Source organism: Diabrotica virgifera, chromosome 3 (genome assembly GCF_917563875.1).
Source record: "Diabrotica virgifera virgifera chromosome 3, PGI_DIABVI_V3a".
NCBI classification, from domain to species: Eukaryota; Metazoa; Arthropoda; class Insecta; order Coleoptera; family Chrysomelidae; genus Diabrotica; species Diabrotica virgifera.
In genome coordinates, this window is record NC_065445.1 from 41,889,946 (window position 1) to 41,910,656 (window position 20,711).

The following is a 20,711-nucleotide window of genomic DNA, read 5'->3' on the forward strand; positions in this document are numbered from 1 at the left end:
AATATTTTGTCGACAAAATATAAATTTTTCATTTTTTTTGATAATCTTTAAATGTTTAAAAAAATAGCTATAAACAAATTAACAGTTCTCAGAAATTGTTTATCATATTCTAATTTTAAAAAATACTTAACATGCGTATTTCAAAGGTCTTGAAAATGAATGCTTTAAAAAAATTTTCCAACCATTTGCAAAAAAGTTATGAAACAGCAAAATAAATATACGATTGCTCCGTTGTTTGTAATTTGTTTTAATTGTTTCAAAGCTTAAAAGTGACTCTGTGGTACAAACTAATTACTCACAAAGAATATCAAATATTAGTTCAATGGTTGTATTTTAATCAAAGATTATAAATACTTTTTTTGTAATTTTTAGCGCGAAAGTAGGCTTGATACAGAGCCGGAGCTAAAATGTTCACTCGAAGCGACTGACACGCAGCATACATAATAATATAATTTTATTTATTAAGTGTACATCGCGCGGCGATCGTCGCTTCGAGTGAAAATTTTAGCTACAGTACTGTATTAGTCTACTTTCGCGCGTGTAATTTACAAAAAATATATTTATAATCTTTAATTAAAATACAACCATTAAACTAATAGTCGATATTTTTTGTAAATAATTAGCTTGTACTTCAAACTCACTTTTACGCTTTGAAAGAATTAAAAAAAATTATAAACAACGCAGTAATCGTATGTTGATTTTGCTGTTTCATAACTTTTTTGCAAATGGTTGCAAAAAAGTTTTAAAGCATTCATTTTCAAGATATTTGAAATACGCATTTTAATTATTTTTTAAAATTAGAATATAATAAAAACTTTCTGAGAAACGTTAATTTGTTTATAACTATTTTTTTAAACATTTAAAGATTATGCAAAAAAATTATATTTTGTCGACAAAATGTTAAATAGACATCTCATCTTTATAAGATTTCAAAGTTTGATCAGTGTATCATAATTATTTTGGTTATTATTGCGACCGTAAATTATTAATTAACAAGTGAATTGTTAAAATATTCGTTCAATTTTCACCAGCTTCTGGAACTATAATCTAAACCAAGAAGGCTTCTAAGTCACCAAATTATTTAATTATTAGTAGATAATTACTTATCTAAAACTTTATTTGAAAATTAAAGATTTTGTTGGGAAAACCCGCATTTTCCTAAGAAAAGTTTCGTCGAAGCAGATCGGGAAAAACATATCTCTATGCAAAATTTAATTGCGGTGAATTTTTATTTGAGTGTTTTTTTTGTGAAGTTAAAATGTTCGGAGTTATAGAGCAATAATTGAAAAAAAACGATTTTCGGGCGCCATTTTGTTTATAAAAAAAGTAGCACACTATCTGCGGACTTTGCATACCTATATTATTAATATATATAATCATAAGCTTCGACTCCAGCAATAAAATTGCTGGTAAATAATTTTTCCCAAAAATGACCTATTCTCCGATAATCAGCCCAGAGTAATACAACTGTGCGTAATTTAGATGTATTGTCCATATGTATTTCATGTCTTCGCAATTATAATACAGTTTACTTGCAAGAATACAGTGGTTGGTTAATTTTTACCATATTCTCCGGCTAACCCGGATTTTCAATAACCCGGATCGGCCGCGGTCCCCATAAATCCGACTTATCGAGGTTCCACTGTATATGTACATTTACTGTGCTAGTAATTTCTAAGTGTTTCTTGTAATTCTAGAAGAGATTTACCCTTTAGTTCTGGTAAACAGTAAAATATCAGTCCGAATCCAACAAAACTACAAATAGCAAATATCCATAAACACCAGTACATTCCCATTATGTTAACAAGAAAAGGAAAACCAAAAGTTGTTATTGCTGAAAATATAGAACTTATCGTTACAATAAACGCTAGAGCAGAAGACCTTACTTTAGGAGAAAACAACTCACTAGTAACTGCCAGAGGAATTGGACCTACACCAACGGAATAGAAAATACCATAAACAGCAAAAATAACAAAGGGTAACCAAGGAACTGTGTAAATTAAACGAGATTGAATATGGTCCAAATAGAAAATTGTTCCCAGGATTGCTATTGATACTCCTATCCCAAGAGAAGATATTAATAAACGAACTTTCCTTCCAGATGTTCCTAGAGTATATGAAATATGTATACCACCGATTACTTGCTTTACACCTGCTAATATAGCAGTTATTTTGGGCGAACAAACAATCTGAATCTTTTGAAATATGGGAGGTGTTAAGGATAGAAACATAGGTACACCTGACAAAACATTGGTAAGAATTGGAATCATGGCCCAAAATATACCTACTCGTAGTTCTCTTCTTGTAAAAATACCAATAATAAACAATTCGTCTGACGTTTTGTCCATACTAACAGAATTTTTAATAGCGGTGAAATCCCGCTCTATTTCACTTTGTGATTTATTGCTACGAAGTTTCCATAAAGCTTTTTTACACTCGTCTATGTTTTCTTTTATCATTAAGTAAGTAGGAGACTCTACTAAAAAGAAACAAAATATTACAAAAAGTGCTATCGGTATCCCTAAAACAAGTGTAAAGTATTTAAAACTTAAAAAAGATCCAATCGAGTAGCTGTACATTTGTCCAAGAGTCAATCCAACTATTATAAAACAACTATGCTTGATTCTATTATGTTCCTCACAAATTTCTAACACATAAATAAGCAGGATAGGTAACACTCCGTTCAATAAAAAGGAATATATCGTTAAAAAAGTGATCAACAACTTAACCGTATTGCTTAGTGCCAAACCTACAGTAGTGATTAACATTCCAACAGATAAAAAATGAAGAATTCTTTTGCGTCCGATAAGATCCGCACATTTTGGTAACGCTAAGGAACCCAATAATGAGCATAGCTGAGGAATTCCTAATAACATAGTAATTTCAACTTTGGCTATGGGCCGTCCGATAGGATTTATGTAAGTATTATTAGCTGATAATAAAGCAACAGCTGGCGAAGACCATGTCATTAAGATTCCTGTACTTGCCGATAAAAATATTCCTAAAATAAGAAATTATTGTAATTAGTATTAATGGTCACTAATTTAAACTGTATTTAGTGTTAAGAGGCTGCAGTAGCAATCAACAGGTAGCAACAAATGCGGTCCAATATTGCAGTTGTAATTTTGAATATTTTGTCGAGATATTTGGCACACATATTCGTAATATAATAAAGAATGGCTGTACAGAAACCAATTTGAGAAATGTGGAAATTACTCTGTAATTAAATACAATATTAAAAAACGAGCCTGTACCGCCATTAAGACGAACAAAAAAAATACACTTTCTTCAAATAAACTTTTTTATCCCATGCCTAGATTTTGTGTCATTTTGACCTACTAAAATTGTTTATTTTTAACAATAAATCTAACACATTATAACTAATAACTAATTAGGTAACATAGAGAAATTGTCACTGTCATTTTCACAAACCTGCGTCAGATTTTCTCTTATCTGTTCTGTTATCTTTATCGATATCAGTTCAATGCAGTATACTCCAGGGAAATAAGGTTTTTGTCGGGACACTTGAGCAGCCAGGTTGCAAATGGATTTTTTGGGTACTATATACCTAATACATTCTAAATACAAAAATGCCCGTCACAGTTCGGACGAGAAACTTAGTTATTAACAAATAAGGGTCAAAAATGGCAGTTTTTTCGTTTAAATAGCTACAGGTAAAAATAGGGTCATTATATATTATTTAGAGAAATCGTATTTTAGTAGATCAGCCAAGGTTTAAAATGGCACTTTTTGAATTTTAGTCCGATTATTTTTTGCTTCGGAAATTGCAATACAAGATTAAAATTTCAAAAATAAAAAATGTGGTATAACTTTTGCGAAAATGGCCTTAAGACTTTCATATTGCAAAAAAAGTTGAGTCAAACATTCCATATAACGCACAAAAATTTTTAAGACGATTCGTCAATTAATTAGTTTAAATTTTATTCAATTTGTTTATCGCAAAGAGCTTTTTTTCGCAATGTTATTGTTCAGAAAATAATAATAACATAGCAATTCTGTGGCAACCACATACAAGAAGAATAGTTATATTTTCAACCTGTTGAAAAAAATCATTAAAAAGTCGTTTTTATCACTCCGAAAAAAGATTAGTAAAATAGAGTCATTTTTCGCTTATAAACAATTTGAATAGCTTTGTTAAAATTAGGGAGTTTTTGTTGCTACGTAACGTACGCATCTCCGTATACGTAAAGCAACTAACTTGTCGTAGAGGATGAATGTTAAAATAGGTAGTTTTTGTAACTGCCTTAACGTAAACGTAAAGCAAATCGTAAAGTCACTTTTAAATTCCGTTAACATTCAAAAAAATAAAACAATGTTCACACAATATACAATTAATATAGAAATGTAAAAAAAAGATAAATGAATAATGAAATTGTATGGTTTTAATTGCTTCTATTTAAATATAAAAATATTATTTTTCCTTAGGTTAAATTTTTTTTATTTTTGTTTATACCTACTTTTTAGTTGTAAATTATTGTATACCTACATCAGAATTCCAGTAGGTATAATGTAAATAGTGTGGTAATATTTATTTGAAAATTTTACTGAAACTAGGTCATTTGTTTATCTAGTTATTAATTGTGGTGTTCACTGTATTTCTTAAATTAATACAAGACTTGTTTGTTTTGCTTTATTAATAGACAACTTAAAAACAATAAAATTTTAAATCTATTATGAAGTTCCAATTTCCAATTACAAACAGAATAATTTTACTCAAATAGACTAAACCAATAACCAATATAACCTTAAAATTTTTATAAACGGATAGTACGCTGATGAAATGTTCATTTGGTAGGTAATCGGGCAAGATCCTCGTGTGCATTCGGTGACTTTCGGCTCGATAGGGATGCGTATGAACCTAACGTACCAGCCCGTAACCTTAGGTAATACGTATCGCGATACGGGAGTTCAACCATTAATGCGCAAGCGTATATGTCAAAAAGATGCGTTACGTTTACGTATTTGTGTGCACAAAAACTCCCTATTGACTATAGAGTAAATCTACTTTAGGATTTAAAAAGCTGGTATTTTTACACGAATATTCAGAGAAAAACTTTTTGCCTAGGTTAATTAGGCTCAAAGTTAGTCACCTTTATTATTTATTTCGTACTTACTTCTATATACATCAAATTCTCCTGTAACAGTGTTAGTTACCATACTACTCCGAAACGGCTTGGCCGATTTTTATGAAATTTTACACGTATATCCTATAGGACGGAGAAGAGGTTTTAATCTATTTTTTATACCCATAAGTTATAAGGGGGGTTGCTCCCCTGACATTTTTTTTATTTTTTAGACAAAATTATCTACTTTAATTTTATATGATATAGAATTAAAAAATACATACAACCCTTAATTTTCACTCTTTTATCACCAACCCCTATTTGTTAACAGCCATCTATATATTTACATCTATAAAATTCTCCTGTCATAGTGTTACTTTCCATACTCTTCCGAGACCGCTTGACCGATTTTCATGAAATTATATATGTATATTCGGTAGGTCTTAGAATTGGTCGTAATCTATTTTTCATATCCCTGAGTGATAAGGGGAGTTCCCCCTAACATTTTGTAATGTTAGGTGGGGATACCACAAATTAAAAAAATTATGATCAAATCCATCAACAAGCTCCGGCGATATTAATTGCAGCATATGTTTGCAGAATCAGTTTCATTTTTTCAGTGTACCTACGGATTTTTATAATTCCCCTCCACCGACCACGAATTAATTCCTTTCAAACGCCATTTTTAAAACTGTATTAACCACTTTGTTGAGGTTCAAAGGCTACTCAAACTTTTACACATAAACTATATATCTTCAACTTCAAAATAGCTCTAGTTAATTTGCTTAATTGTTATAAACAAAGTAGCCGTCAATTAAATAAAAAAAGTGGCTAACTCTGACCGTAATTAACCTATAGGCGAAAAGTTTTTCTTTGAAAATTCGTATAAAAATACCAGTTTTTTAAATCCCATTGTAATTTAGCCTACAGTCAATATTAACAAAGTTATTCAAATTGTTTATAAGCCAAAAATGACTCTATTTTAGTAAAATGTTTTCTGAGTGATAAAAATGACTTTTTAATGATTTTTTTAAATACGTTGAAAATATAACTATTCTACTTTCACGTTGTTTTCACAGAATTGCTATATAGTCCTGTCGCCAGGGGGGGTACAGCGGCCTCCTTAATTCAGATGGACTTACCCAAGTTTTTTTTATATATTTTGACCCGTAGAATACGAATTTTTTGGGTAACAGTTGATCCGGATGTCGATAAGATTGTTATAGACAAAGAACTTGAGGAATTACATAACAGCGATTTCTCGCAAAACAAAACATCTTTTTGTATTTTTTGGGTCATTTTAAGCAAAAAATATTTCTACAAGTTTTTTCGTAGAATGCATAGTTTTCGAGATAACCGCGGTTGAACTTTCAAAAAATCGAAAAATTGCAATTTTTGAACCCAAATAACTTTTGATTAAAAAATAAAGTAGCAATTCTGCTTACCGCATTTGAAAGTTTAAGTCAAATTATATCGGTTTTGATTATTTTCATTGCTAAAAATTAATTTTTTTATTGTTAAAATAATCTATAAACACCTAGTGTTTCCCGTGCCTAATACATGCGTTTTAACGTATGCTACGTAGAAATTGCCTCTCTTGCACTCGTAGCTACTCTACCTACTCGTTCGATTTTAAATGAGAAATCATTGAAAACATCACTCACATACTAGGTGTTTGTAGCTTTGTTTAACAATAAAATAATAAATTTCTAGCAATGAAAATAATCAAAACCGATATAATTTGACTTAAACTTTCAAATGCGGTAAGCAGAATTGCTACTTTATTTTTTAATCAAAAGTTATTCGGGTTCAAAAATTACAATTTTTCGATTTTTTGAAAGTTCAACCGCGGTTATCTCGTAAACTATGCATTCTACGAAAAAACTTGTAGGAATATTTTTTGCTTAAAATGACCCAAAAAATACAAAAAGATGTTTTGTTTTGCGAGAAATCGCTGTTATGTAATTCCTCAAGTTCTTTGTCTATAACAATCTTATCGACATCCGGATCAACTGTTACCCAAAAAATTCGTATTCTGCGGGTCAAAATATATAAAAAAAACTTGGGTAAGTCCATCTGAATTAAGGAGGCCGTTGTACCCCCCCTGGCGACAGGACTAATATCATTATTATTTTATGAACAATAATATTGCAAAAAAAAAGTTTTTTGCGATAAACAAATTGAATAAAATTTAAACTAATTGACTAATCGTCTTGAAATTTTTTGTGCGTTGTGCGGACTGTTTAACTCAACTTTTCGTGCAATATGAAAGTCTTAAATTCATTTTCGCAAAAGTTATAGCAAATTTTTTATTTTCAAAATTTTAGTTTTATTTTGCAATATCCAAAGCAACAAATGATCGGACCAAAATTCAAAAAGCGCTATTTTAAACCTTGGATCATCTACTAAAAGGAAAATATTATAAATAAAATATTTAATTACCCTATTTTTACCTGTAGCGATTTAAACGAAAAAACTTCCATTTTTGACCCTTATTTGTTAATAACTAAATTTCTCGTCCAAACTGTGACGGGCATTTTTGTATTTATAATGTATTCGGTATGTAGTACCCAAAAAACCCATTTGCAACCTGGCTGCTCAAGTGTCCCGAACATGGTATATTTTTGCCTTATTTCCCTGGTGTAGTAGTTTTCATTCATTTTAAGAATTCGTTATTCTTGTTTCATGGGAAAGTAGTGTTTATTTATAGTTAATTTATTATATTTTTGTGTAATAGAACTAAGTTGTTGGTCTATTTGAAAAAATAGGTTACCGTTAATTGTAAGTTTTAGTTATATATATATATATATATATATATATATATATATATATATATATATATATATATATATATATATATATATATATATAAGTATATTTTACGTAAAAATATTTCGAATTCTAATCCGAGAGTATAAAGTTAAAGGCCTTTGGCGCTCTATGAACTAAATAAAATAAGACGGCTCTTGTTTCGCTTCACAACTAAATGATTATTTATTATTATTATTTCGAGCAAATACCTTTGTTAACATAACATTTTCACCCATTTTGGTTTAGTTTTATAAATATTTATTTACTAATAACAAAATTATTTTCTATTACTTCCATTTAGCGCGCCTATGAGTTAATGTTACATTCAAGTTATATCAAACAATTCCGAAGCACTGTTGCCAAAGTTTCGCAGACCTTACGAAAAAAGGTATGATACTATCCCCCGAAGTTATATTGATGACGAGCTACTGTATACTCTTACGAGAAAACAATAAATATCTGTCAAGTTGTCATTCCCCAGGCACATATGTTTATAAGTTACAAATTATTATACTAGTTTTGATAACTTATGTCCACTCCTCCTCCTCCTCAGTCATTTCGTCATTGCTGAGCGTCGTGATTCCCTATAATACGAGCAACTATCTCTTTCCATCGGCTTCTGTCCTGAGCTTCCCTCATGGATTCAGAGAATGTTTTTCCACTGGCTTTCTATACTTAATCCGTCCATCGAGTAGGTGAGCGACCTCTACTTCTGCGCCCATCAACGTTTCCCGAAATTATAAGTCTCTCAAGATTATCATCATTTCTTCTTGCAATATGGCCGAAAAATTTTAAGACGGTGGAGAGGCAAATAGAGGAAAGTCGAGTCTGAATATTAAGCTCTTGGAGGATTGAGTGATTTGTTCTGTGTTCCGTCCATGAGATCCGAAGCATTCTTCTCCATCACCACATTTCAATGGCGTCAATAATTTTTCTGTCTTCCGATTTCATTGTCCATGTTTCGGATCCGTAATTAAATATGGGAAAAATTAAGGCACGTACTAATCTTATTTTGGTGTTCTTCGACAAGGAGCGATCTTTCCAGATTTTCGATAATCGGCTCATAGCGATTTTGGCCATGCCTATTCTCCTACGTATTTCTGTTTCACAAGATCCTGTATTACTGATGTAGGATCCTAGATAATTGAACTCGTTAACCACTTCAAACTGGTCTAAGGCTCCTGTTGTCTGAAGTGAATTTGAATAATCTACTATCATAATTTTTGTTTTTTGTTTATTGATCTTGAGACCACATCTATTGCTTTCGGCTTCCACTAGCTGCAGCAGGCTGGACATTTCTTCTTTAGATGCAGTTATTAATGTTGTATCATCTGCATATCTGAGATTTGAGATCTTTTTTCCTGCGATAGAAATACCGCCATTCCATTTGTCGAGTGCTTTTCTCATTATATATTCCCCATAGAAATTAAAAAGACTTGGAGATAGAATACATCCTTGTCGGACTCCTCTACCTATTTTAAAAGGATCGGACTTATGGTTTTTAATTCTTATTCTGGTTTCACTGTTCTGATATAGGCTTTTCACCAGAGCTGACAGATGATCAGGAACCCCCATCTCATGTAGAACTTTCCACAAAACTGTCCAGTCTACACAGTCAAATGCCTTCTGATAATCCAGAAAGCAGATGATCATCGGAATTTTGAATTCTCGTGCTCTCTCAATGAGTTGTCGCATATTAAGAATTTGCTCTCTTGTGCCTTTTAGTGTTGCCCAAAATCGGTGTTGGTCTTGCAGTCTTGGTCTTGTTCTTGCGTTTTCGCAAGACCAAGACCAAGACCAAAACCGCCTAATTTTAGCAAGACCAAGACCAAGACTTAGCATGCAAGACTTAAGCAAGAACAAGACTAAGCCTGCGAGACTCTTGCGTCTTGCGGTTAGAACTGAAAGTCGTTTTAGGGAGTATATAGGAGAATAAAATATTTTGCACATCTTTAACAGCAGACGATTTCTTTGCTCTGAACTTAATTGTCCAGGTTTTTGGTACGAGTGTACCAATCAAACTGTGTTTTTAAATACATATTTTCTTAACATTCTGTTTTTTAATTCATTCGTGTATGTTGGATAATAGAAAACTTAGGTACTTTTTTAACTAGCGCATGTTTTTCATCAATGCAGGGTGTTTTAAATAAGTATGGTAACCTTACACGGTAATTCAGCACGAAAAATAATGACAGTTTGATTTGATTTATAAACATAGGTATGTCCTATTAGAGGTAAAATTCAATAGCTACACTTTGTTCTTGATGAGTTTTTCCATGAACACAATTATTGGATATTGAGAAGTTAATGAATTTATCTCCATAAAGTATCATGACGTTGGGATTCAAAATGAAATAGGTAATGAATACAATGTTAATAAATAATTATTAAGTACATAAATAAGTTTATACAAAACAGTTGCCTCTATAAAAAATCACATATGATAGAAACAGAAGTAATGTTACTGTTAAAATATCAACATCCATTTTATACATACAAAGGTACCTACAGTAGGAAAAATGAAAGAATACCCATGAACTAACATATAAAACACGCTGTATTTTCCTGTCACCGTGTCATACAAAAAATTGGCCAGCGCAAGTACATGTAATAATTATTATTACATGTACTTGCGCTGGGCAATTTTCTTTGTGACACGGTGACAGGAAAATACAGCGTGTTTTATATGTTCGTTCATGGGTATTCTTTCATTTTTCCGACTGTATACAAAATTTTGCTGACTTACAACTACTAACGATCTATCAAAAATAACAGTCTATTCTTTAAAAAATGAACAATAAGTTTCGTTGTTTGAGAATAAATGCCATTATTTTCGGCGACAGCCACAAAAGTCGCCTGCTTAACCATAAAATAGATAATGTTACCCATTATGTAAGCGTAGGCTATCTGTTACAAAGAAATTTAAACCCATATTTTTTTAATCAATCGCCGAACAGGCGTAATGCACACGAATAATATACAGTTTCAACAATACAATATAACACACAAGTCGCCTGCTTGATCGCAAAATAGATTATGTAAAATATTTGCTACAAAGAAATAATTTAAGCTCATTTCTTTAATCAATCGCCGAATAGATAATGAACACAAAAATAATAAACAGTTATGTTTAATAATGTATTGTTTGAAAGATCAATAAATAATATGTATTATCGATTCGGCACTTCCAGATTGTAAGGAAAAATTCACTAAGGGCAATAATAAGTTTTAATGAGTTTTACCTTGAAACCGAAATTCACAATCATGCACTTAGTGAAGTATACCATAAATTATCTCAGCAATTAGAATAGAGCCCCAGTTGATTTCTTCAGAGCTGGACAGTACCGTATTGAGTTCAAATTGATGAAAATGTCAAAATCTCAAAAATGTGCATTTTGTGAAATCTCAAAAATGTGCATTTTGTGAGTTTCACCTCTAATAGGAGGGTATGTCCGCAAATGCTTCGTTTCCGAAATATGGGTATTAAAATTTTTCTTACCAACTGAGGATTTATTTCTTGCTCTAAAACCGGTTGAGATATGCAAATGAAATTTGGTGAGTTTTATGAGGTAGTTATTGCGCATTTTTGACATACAATTAAGAATTTAATATTCACCATTGGCATGCATACGTAAAAGTCATGCATACGTCATTTTAACATGACTCGTTTGTTTAGAATTACCCCTTAAAGTTTGCCATACTTATTTAAAAACACCCTGTATTAATGAAAAACATGGCTAGTTGATAAAATACCTAACTTTTTTGTTATACAACATAAGCGAATGAATCAAAAACAGAATGTTACGAAAACATTAGAGTATAGTTGGGTTTTAATTTCAGTATTTTTTATGCTAGAATATTCCACAACATGATGCGAACTTTGAGAAAAAAACACAGTTTGATTGGTATACCCGGTATCCGGTATACAGTGACACTTTACCTGTCTAGCAACAATATTTTTCCAGCGATATTGTTAAAGAATACGGCTATATAGCCTTATATATAAGGCTTACAAGTGAGATATTGAAGAGTAAGTTTCACTCTGCTTGTGAAGCAGCTGATGTGCCATAAAATTTGAAACCCATACTGGTCTGTCCAACCCAACGTAGTGGATAAAAATTAGAACTGGCATTAACATACTGTGCAGATCTGTCACCGAATTGAATGCTTTTCAAATCACAGATAGTGAATAGCAAATACACTAAAAAATGCATGCTTCTAATAAACTTTAGTTAGTTAGAATATGGGCATGGATCACTTACACCGTGAGTTCAAACCCCACCCGGTGTCAGATATTTATTAATTTGGTTGGTTTTTCCTGTGGCTATGATATTCAATCTTAAAATGCACCTAGTCTGTTACGTTGTTCTAAGATATGCAATATGCTAATGGGCAACTGCGAGACTTGCAAGACTCTTGCTGCAAGACCAAGACCAAGACCGGGAGCGCAATACCAAGACCAAGACAGGTGTACTGGCGCAAGACCAAGACCAAGACTATCTAAGTCTCGTCTTGGTCTTGCATTTGGACAACACTAGTGCCTTTACCCTTCACGAAGCCTGCCTGTCCACTATAACTGATTTAACTAGGGTGACTTAAGAGAGAAAGGTTTTTGCGAAAGAGACACGATGGACAGAATTGAGTGGCGAAGAAGGGTAAGGAACCGCGACCCCTAAAAGTAAAGAGCTGAGGGGGAAGAAGAACTGCAATGTCAATTTAATGTCACTCGGAATGTGTTGGTCGACATCAAAACCAACAACTCTGGCAGATCTGACCATCTGTTACGTTGCTGAAATATTTCTAGAGAGGTAGGCTACCAGATATTTCTTCCTCTCTGTGGTTGTCTCCGCGGTGGTCGTTTGAATAGTACAGGAAGAGCTTCATTAGAAGATATCACAGGTCTCCTTCCGCTTGAATTCTATATTTCGGTGGTAGCCTTTATGACCATCCTGAGACTATGTATTGAATATCCTCACACACACTACTGGATTATACTTAAGGAATCCATTTTTATGATAAATTCAGATATGATGAAAAAGTCTCAAATATTAATGGGGACTTAATATGATTCACTGATGGATCTACAACTACCCATGATACTGGATCAGGACTCTTTGAGCAAACATGTAGCTATAATAAATCTTACAGTCTAGGTCAACCTATAACTGTATTCCAGGCGTAGGTTTTTGCTTTGGTGGCCTGCATTGATGAACTCATTAACGAAGACTATAAACCTAAGAGAATCAACGTTTACACAGATTGCCAAGCGGCTATTCTGGCAGTAAAGATCTACTCATGAAATTAAAACTGGTGAGTTACTGTAAACATATCCTCAAAAACCTGGCAAAAGTCAATAAAGTGTCTTTCATATGGGTGCCAGGTCATGAAGCGGTGCATGGGAATGAACGAGCAGAATGTTGGTAAAACAAGGCCTGAGAGAAACTTTTGAATGCCCAGAACGATTCTGCGGCATCACTAAAGATGCTACGAAAAACGAGATTTAGAAATGGCTGATAAGAATAATCAAAAGAAACTGAGAGCCACTCAAGGGCAAATCCAGACTAAAATAATCAAGAATATTAATAAAAAACTCTCGAACAGTTTGATAAACCTCAATAAATGAGAGATCAAAATGGTCACTGAAATAGTGACTGGACATTGTCGTTTAATGATCTACTTATACAAACTAGGTACTTAAGGTGAATTAACCATGGTGCAGAAAGTACAAAATGGAAGAAGTGACTGCCATACACATACTATACCATTGCAGTGTGCTAAGTGATGTAAGGCAGAAATTCATTGGTCAACTGAGGTTTAATAAAACCAGAAGAGATCCTAAAACTACCAATAACAAAACTGTTGGACTTAGGTGAGGCCACAGAACTTATTAGAGTTTAAGGAAAAAACAGGGGATGCTACAAAGGTCTTATTGACTTCATTTTCTCCTTAACCCAGATATGTAATAGAAAATTAGATGGCACGGAATCAAGAAATTTGTTCCGTTGTTGGTTTACGAAAACAATTAAATAAAATTAAATTAAATGTAAACACAACAAACTGCCAATAATATATTTATTTGTGTCCGTAAAATAGCGTGAATATTTCTCGAAAAAGGGTTGTTATTCTTTGCGAATGTGGTGGTGTGACTGCCTCGGGTGCCCGCTGTGACTGTGATTATACTGACCTGCAAATATTAGTTTTACATGTCTGTGGTTTTTAAAGAAGTGGAAGACCGATTTATTGACATGTGGAATTCTGTTTTTCATAAACTGAACAGACCATTAACATATGGTGTTTTAAAGGCTGAGAAGGCATTTTACCTGAATACTGATATATTTAGATTCCTAACTTAACAGGCCCTTCGATGCTTATGGTTTGTATATTAAATGTGAATTTTAAATGACCCATATTTTCCCGTTTAAAAACGGGTGGGCCTGGTGTTGTATCGATGTGGTGCTTGGTTTGATGCTGAATATCTGTCACGATACCGGCGGGTCGCGTGATTTCCGGAAATCGTATCAACAGTTCATGGTAACGCGACACTTCCGCAATAGTCTTTACGCTGCCATCGAAACAATCTTTAACGAGTACCTTAGTTCGAAGGGTTGTCGTACTGTCTATTAAGCACTGGTTAGCAATGTCCACTAGGAGAACGAAATGAGAAAGAAAATTAGCTCCGATAATAGGCTTTGAAATGTCCAACACTACGAATCGCCACGTAAAATCACGCCGTAGTCCGATATTTAATGTCAAGTTCACATAACCGTATGTCGCGATTTTAGTGTCATTGGCCGCGTATAGTTCGTATGTAGTCTTTTCGCGAGCACCTCGTATATACTTTCGCGGGAAATCGTACAGATCGGCACCGGTGTCGATTAAAAATTGTTTTTTGGTTGCATAGTCTGTTACGAAAAGGCAGCGAGACTTTGGGCTTGGATCGGATGCCGCACTTACCGACTGCCCGCGATGTTTTCCTGATGCTTGCACGGAGGTGTACACTTTTGAGCCCGGTCACCAAAACGGTAGTGATACCAACAAATGTCACTATTACGTTCCCTACTGTAGCTTCTGTGTCTCTAGGATATGGTCTGCCTCTTGAGTTGCTGCGGTTACGACGGTATGTGTTTGTGCTTGAGCTTTGAATTTTTATTTCAACTAATTCGGCTGTCAATTTCCCGATGGTACCTTCTAGCGCGTTAGAAGTTTCTGAAATTTGGGCTCTAGGAGCTATAGCTTCAAAAATTGTATCAGCTTGCTCGCCAACTGCATCCAAACTAGCGGTTGCTGGAGTAGCTAAAATAGCCTGTGTAGACGATGGCAGTCTACCTAACCACAGAGACCTTAAAATATTATCTGGTACTGTTGTACTTGCTAAAGACTGTAAATGTCGTAAGAATTGGGAAGGTCTTAGATCGCTTAAGTCTTCATGCATGCTGAAGTAGTCTTTTAATTTTTTGTTATTGAGATACACTAAGTCTCTTAATTAACTCTGACATTAATTTTACGTACCTCACTGTAGCTGGTGGTGACACAATGATGTCCCTAACTTCTAATATGTAAGCTGTTTCGAGATTAGCAACTATGTAGTTGAATTTTGTTGCGTCACTTGATATGTTTGCCAGTGTAACTTGGTTTTCAACTTGCAGGAACCAAATTTCGGGATCGTTGGGCCAGATCGGTGGGATTTTAACTGAAATCCGATCAACTCCTGAAGCACTGAAACACTGATACCGTCCGTCATTTTCGATGTTCACTGTATTTAAAACCGACAAAGTATATTATGATCACTATTTTTTAAAGTCCGCGTTGTTTTATTTATTCGCGGGGTCACCAATATTCCGTTGGTGATTTACGGAAACAACTAAATAAAATTAAATTAAATTTAAAAACAACAAACTGTCAATAATATATTTATTTTTGTCGGTAAAATAGCGTGAATATTTCTCGAAAGAGGGTTGTTATTCTTTGTGAATATGGTTGTGTGACTGCCAAGGGTGCCCGCTGTGACTAGACTGACCTTCAAACATTAGTTTTACATGTTTGTGGTTTTTAAAGAAGTGGAAGACTGATTTATTGACATATGGAATTTTGTTTCCCATAAACTGAACAGACCATTAACATCTGGTGTTTTAAAAGCTGAGAAGGCATTTTACCTGAATACTGATATATTTCGATTCTTAACTTAACAGGCCCTTCTATGCATATGGTTTGTATATTAAAAGTGAATTTTAAATAACCCATATTTTTTCGTTTAGAAAGGAAAGTTAATATTTAAAATTAGCAATTAAAAAAAGAGTAAAATAATAATTGTAAATTTGTCGCCAAAAATTCATAAGTTGTTCGTCGACCTACGGAAAGACTACGACAGCGTTTCATTGAAGAAGCTGTGGCAATTAATGGAAAGCACGAATATTATTGTACAATTATTAAAATCTCTTTAAGTACTATTTAAACAACCCATAAGTAAAACAAAACAATGACTCAACATAAATAACAACAGGATTTTTAACATTAAAGGGATTGAAGCAAGAATGTTGCCTGTTTTCCTCTTTATTAAAAATATACCTCGAAACTCGAAATGCATTAAAAAGATGGAAACAAAACTGTAAAATTCACCATATATACCACTCACCAACACTATCGTACATACGCTGAACTTTGCAGATGATCAAGTAATAGTGGCTCAAGATTATCACGATTTAAATTATATATCCCAAAAATTAATTGAAGAGTAGGTACGATAATACAGGGTGTAACGAAAATACAGGTCATAATTTTAATCACATATTCTGGGACCAAAAATAGTTTGATTGAACCTAACTTACCTTAGTACAAATGTTCATATAAAAAAGTTACAACCCGTTGAAGTTACAAAATGAAAATGGATTTTTTCCAATATATCGAAAACTATTAAAGATTTTTTATTAAAAATGGACATATGGCATTCTTATGACAGTAGCATCCTAAGAAAAAATTATAGTGAAATTTGGACAGCCTATAAAAATTTTATGGGGGTTTAGTTCCTTTAAACCCCCCCAAACTTTGGTGTACGTTCCAATTAAATTATTATTGTAGTACCATTACTTAAACACATTATTTTTAAAACTTTTTTGGCTCTTAGTACTTTTTCGAAAAGTCAGTTTTTATCGAGATATTTTGAACATTTGTCAAATCCACCACATATTTTGTATATGGTTAAGTACGATTATGGAGACTTGGTAATACAGTGGAACCCCGTTAACTCGGATTAATCGGGACCGCGGCCTATCCGGGTTATCGAAAATCCGGGTTAGCCGGAGAAAATGGTAAAAATTAATAAAATATGGTATGCTTACAGATAAACTCCGTTATAATTGTCACACAGACACTGGTAAACCACGTTCGCATTCCACACAAAAACACACATACAAAGCGTCGTCAAGAGTCTCATTCTTAGCTTTATTAGCTTTGCACCGATTGTCCAAACTGTCTTTTGTTATCATATTGAAAAAAAAAATCTTCGATTTTAGTTCTATTTTTCTTCCAATCCGATACTGTAGATGTACCGATACCATATGATGCTGCAAAATTCACCTTTATCAATTCTACTTAATGCTTCTAGTTTCTTTTCCATTGTCACTACAACATTTTTACGTTTTGTTGCCCTTATAGACAAAAACACGCACACAAAATCTGAATAGATTTACGAACGATTGGAAGCGAACAATACGACTTTACTACACACAATACCGTCTCTGATGTTATGTTATTTAATAACAGTGATGACTAAGACCATTGTTAAAAAAAGAATATTAATGGTCTTTGTAATGGTATATGTAGTTCAAATTACACAAGTACCCATTATCTCTCAAATATTATATTACATAGAGTTGGTACAAAACCTCGTGAACCTTGAAAATGCGTAGGTATAACCGAAATGAAATGAAGCCAAAAACATACGACTATTTTATTTGCTGCGAATTGCGCGACAGGGTCCCATCTGCACCCTGATATTTTCAGTAATGTCGGATTCAATCGTTTCGTTCGTATATTGACGTCACCAAATGAATGAATTAGGTTCACGAGATTTTGTAACAGCAATACATCTTTATTGTTGAAATTTTTGTCTGATAAAAATCGGTCCGGGTTAGCCGGAGTTCCGGGTTATCGGGGGCCGACTTATCGGGGTTCAACTGTAATATGAAAATTTATGTATGATTTACGTTTTTAGGTATATTTTGAACCGTATTAAAAAAGAAGCCATATCTCGATAAAAGGTTCCTTCTCGAAACAAATACAAAGAGGCAAAAAAGTTTTGAAAACACTGTGTTTAACTAATGGTACCGCAGCAATATTTTAATTGGAACGTGCACAAACATTTGGGGGGTTTAAAAGAACAAAACCCCCATAAAATTTTTATGTAAACAACTTAAAAAATAACCCTCAACTCGATAAAAACTGCCTTATCGAAAAAATACTAAGAGGCAAAAAAGTTTTAGGAATATTAAATTTAACTAATGGCACCACAATAATAATTTAATTGAGACGTACACAAAAGTTTGGGGGGTTTAAGGGAACAAAACCCCCATAAAATTTTTATGGGGTGCACAAATTTCACTATAATTTTTCTTTACGATGCTGCTGCCATAAGAATGCCACATATCAATTTTCAGTAAAAAATCTCTAATAGTTTTCGATATATTCGAAAAAATCGATTTTCATTTTGTAACTTCAAAGGGCTATATCTTTTTTTATGTGCATATTTGTACTAAGGTAAGTTAGGTTCATTCGAACTATTTTTGGTCTCAGAATATGTGATTTAATTTATGACCTGTATTTTTGTTACACCCTGTATATGGGGTCTAAATGTCAACAAAATAAAACTCAATACAGGACAACGAAAAGATCTCACATTAGGCGGCATAACCAACATGATAAGAACTTCTACAACTACAAATACCTAGGTATAAAATATTTCGCACGATGGAATATAGCCATAAGAGAAAGGAATATGGAAGGTAGAAAAGCCATCACAATAAACAGCACTGTTTGGACCAATTCATCAGCAAAGAAAATAAAAAGAGGATATATGGGACTATAGTCACAAGCATCACTCAATACAGCTATGAGAAAGTATGGCCTCTGAAAGAAAGAACACTTGTAACGCTGAGAGCAACGTAAATGGTCTTGGAAAATTTTGGATATACTGGTTTGCAATTTATTCTGGCACGAATTCATTGACTCTCAGTGGCGCACCCAGGGGGGTTTCGGGTGTTAACCCCCCCCCCCCGGCATATAAAAAATGTATAAAGAATAGTAAGAAAATGTAACTTGTGCAACACTCTATATTGTACAAAATCTTAAAAGCATTGGGTTTTGCATGCGCATTAAAATAATTTAAGAATTTATGCAAAATATTGTACATAATAGGCCTGGATCTTGCGTACCAAAAAAAGTTTAATTAATAGCAAGCTGAAAATTTGTTAATAGCTTAACGGTGTCTAGTCGGACACACTTTGATGTACGGGAATACTGGAACAGGGGAAAATTTAATTGTGGAACAGGTTACAAGTTTCAAACGGCAGACTACGAAAACGTCCCATGTATTTTGTCAGACAGAACTTCCAATAATTGATTTGTTACCATTTCATTAAACTCTCATGCAAACATCAAACTGCTATTTACCAACAACATAATTCCTGTCATTTGACCTATTCTACGTGTCGGATTATTAAAATGCCCAACATATTTGTGGGACAAACATTTTTTCATATTATATTATATAAAGTTTGCTATAGAATAAACTTTAAAACAACCTGCTAGTTTTCACAATCATAAACTTAGTACGCGTGATCCATGCCTATAAATAAAAATAATGATTTACCTGAGATTATTGAGAAGTACAAAAATAACGTATCTGGGTGCTTCAAATTGCTTTGTTGCTGCTCACCATCATCCTTTTGTAACATAAGTTTCTGTTCATGTTCATTTTCTGTATGTTCGTAATAGTGCACATATTGTACTTTATCCATTTTAGCCCTAAAATGTTCTAGCTTGCTTTTATTGTAGTCTATTTTTTTTCATTTTTTTTTTCAAGTTTAAAATAAGTTTTACAACGGAATGCTGCCTTGGTACATACTAATTAAAAATAATTATAACGGAAAAATATGTGTTGTGTATTTACATTGTTAATGTAGGTTATCCACTAATTAATATGTAATATATTTAAACAATATGGAAACAATATAGTAAAAATCTATTACGGTCTTGTTTTTTAGAAGAGCCATTTTAAATTATTTAACTTTGAATTGGTACCTAGATTGGTGTAAGCACACAGCTATAATGGCTTCAAATCCTATAGCAACAGAAGCAACCGAGGTATTGCAAAATCATCTGAATAAACTAGAGAGCTGGCTGAAACTGTGGCGAGTACAAGTCAACAGTTTAAAATCCACACAAATAACATTTACTTTAAAAAAAGGTGTTGCGCCTCCGGTTTCTATAAATAACACTCCACTACCAGTCAATACCGCCGTAAAATACCTGGGAATTGATTTAGATAGTAAACTTAATTGGGGAATCCACATCTGGAAGAAACGTCTTCAACTCAGCTTAATCTAGAGGAAAATGTATTGGTACATGAGTAGAAAATCAAATCTTAGCCTGGAGAACAAACTTATGATTTATAAATGTATTTTAAAACCGGTATGGCTATATGCAGCACAAATATGGGGAACAACAAGTAATACCAACATTGAAAAACTTCAACGGTTCCAATCAAAAGTGTTACGCCAGATTTTCAATGCCCCTTGGTATGTTACGAACCAGAGATTACAC

General features: G+C 33.2%; 1 protein-coding gene across 1 annotated transcript; it reads right to left on the reverse strand.

The window, feature by feature from the left end:
* Positions 1 to 945: 945 nt before the first annotated feature.
* LOC114327741 (facilitated trehalose transporter Tret1-like) lies at positions 946 to 20,348 on the reverse strand. The gene is made up of 2 exons (XM_028276445.2): positions 19,759 to 20,348; positions 946 to 3,001 (listed from the first exon to the last, which is right to left on the reverse strand). The coding sequence occupies exons 1-2, from the start codon at positions 19,904 to 19,906 to the stop codon at positions 1,665 to 1,667; spliced, it is 1,485 nt and encodes a 494-aa protein (XP_028132246.2). The 5' UTR covers positions 19,907 to 20,348; the 3' UTR covers positions 946 to 1,664.
* Positions 20,349 to 20,711: the final 363 nt, after the last annotated feature.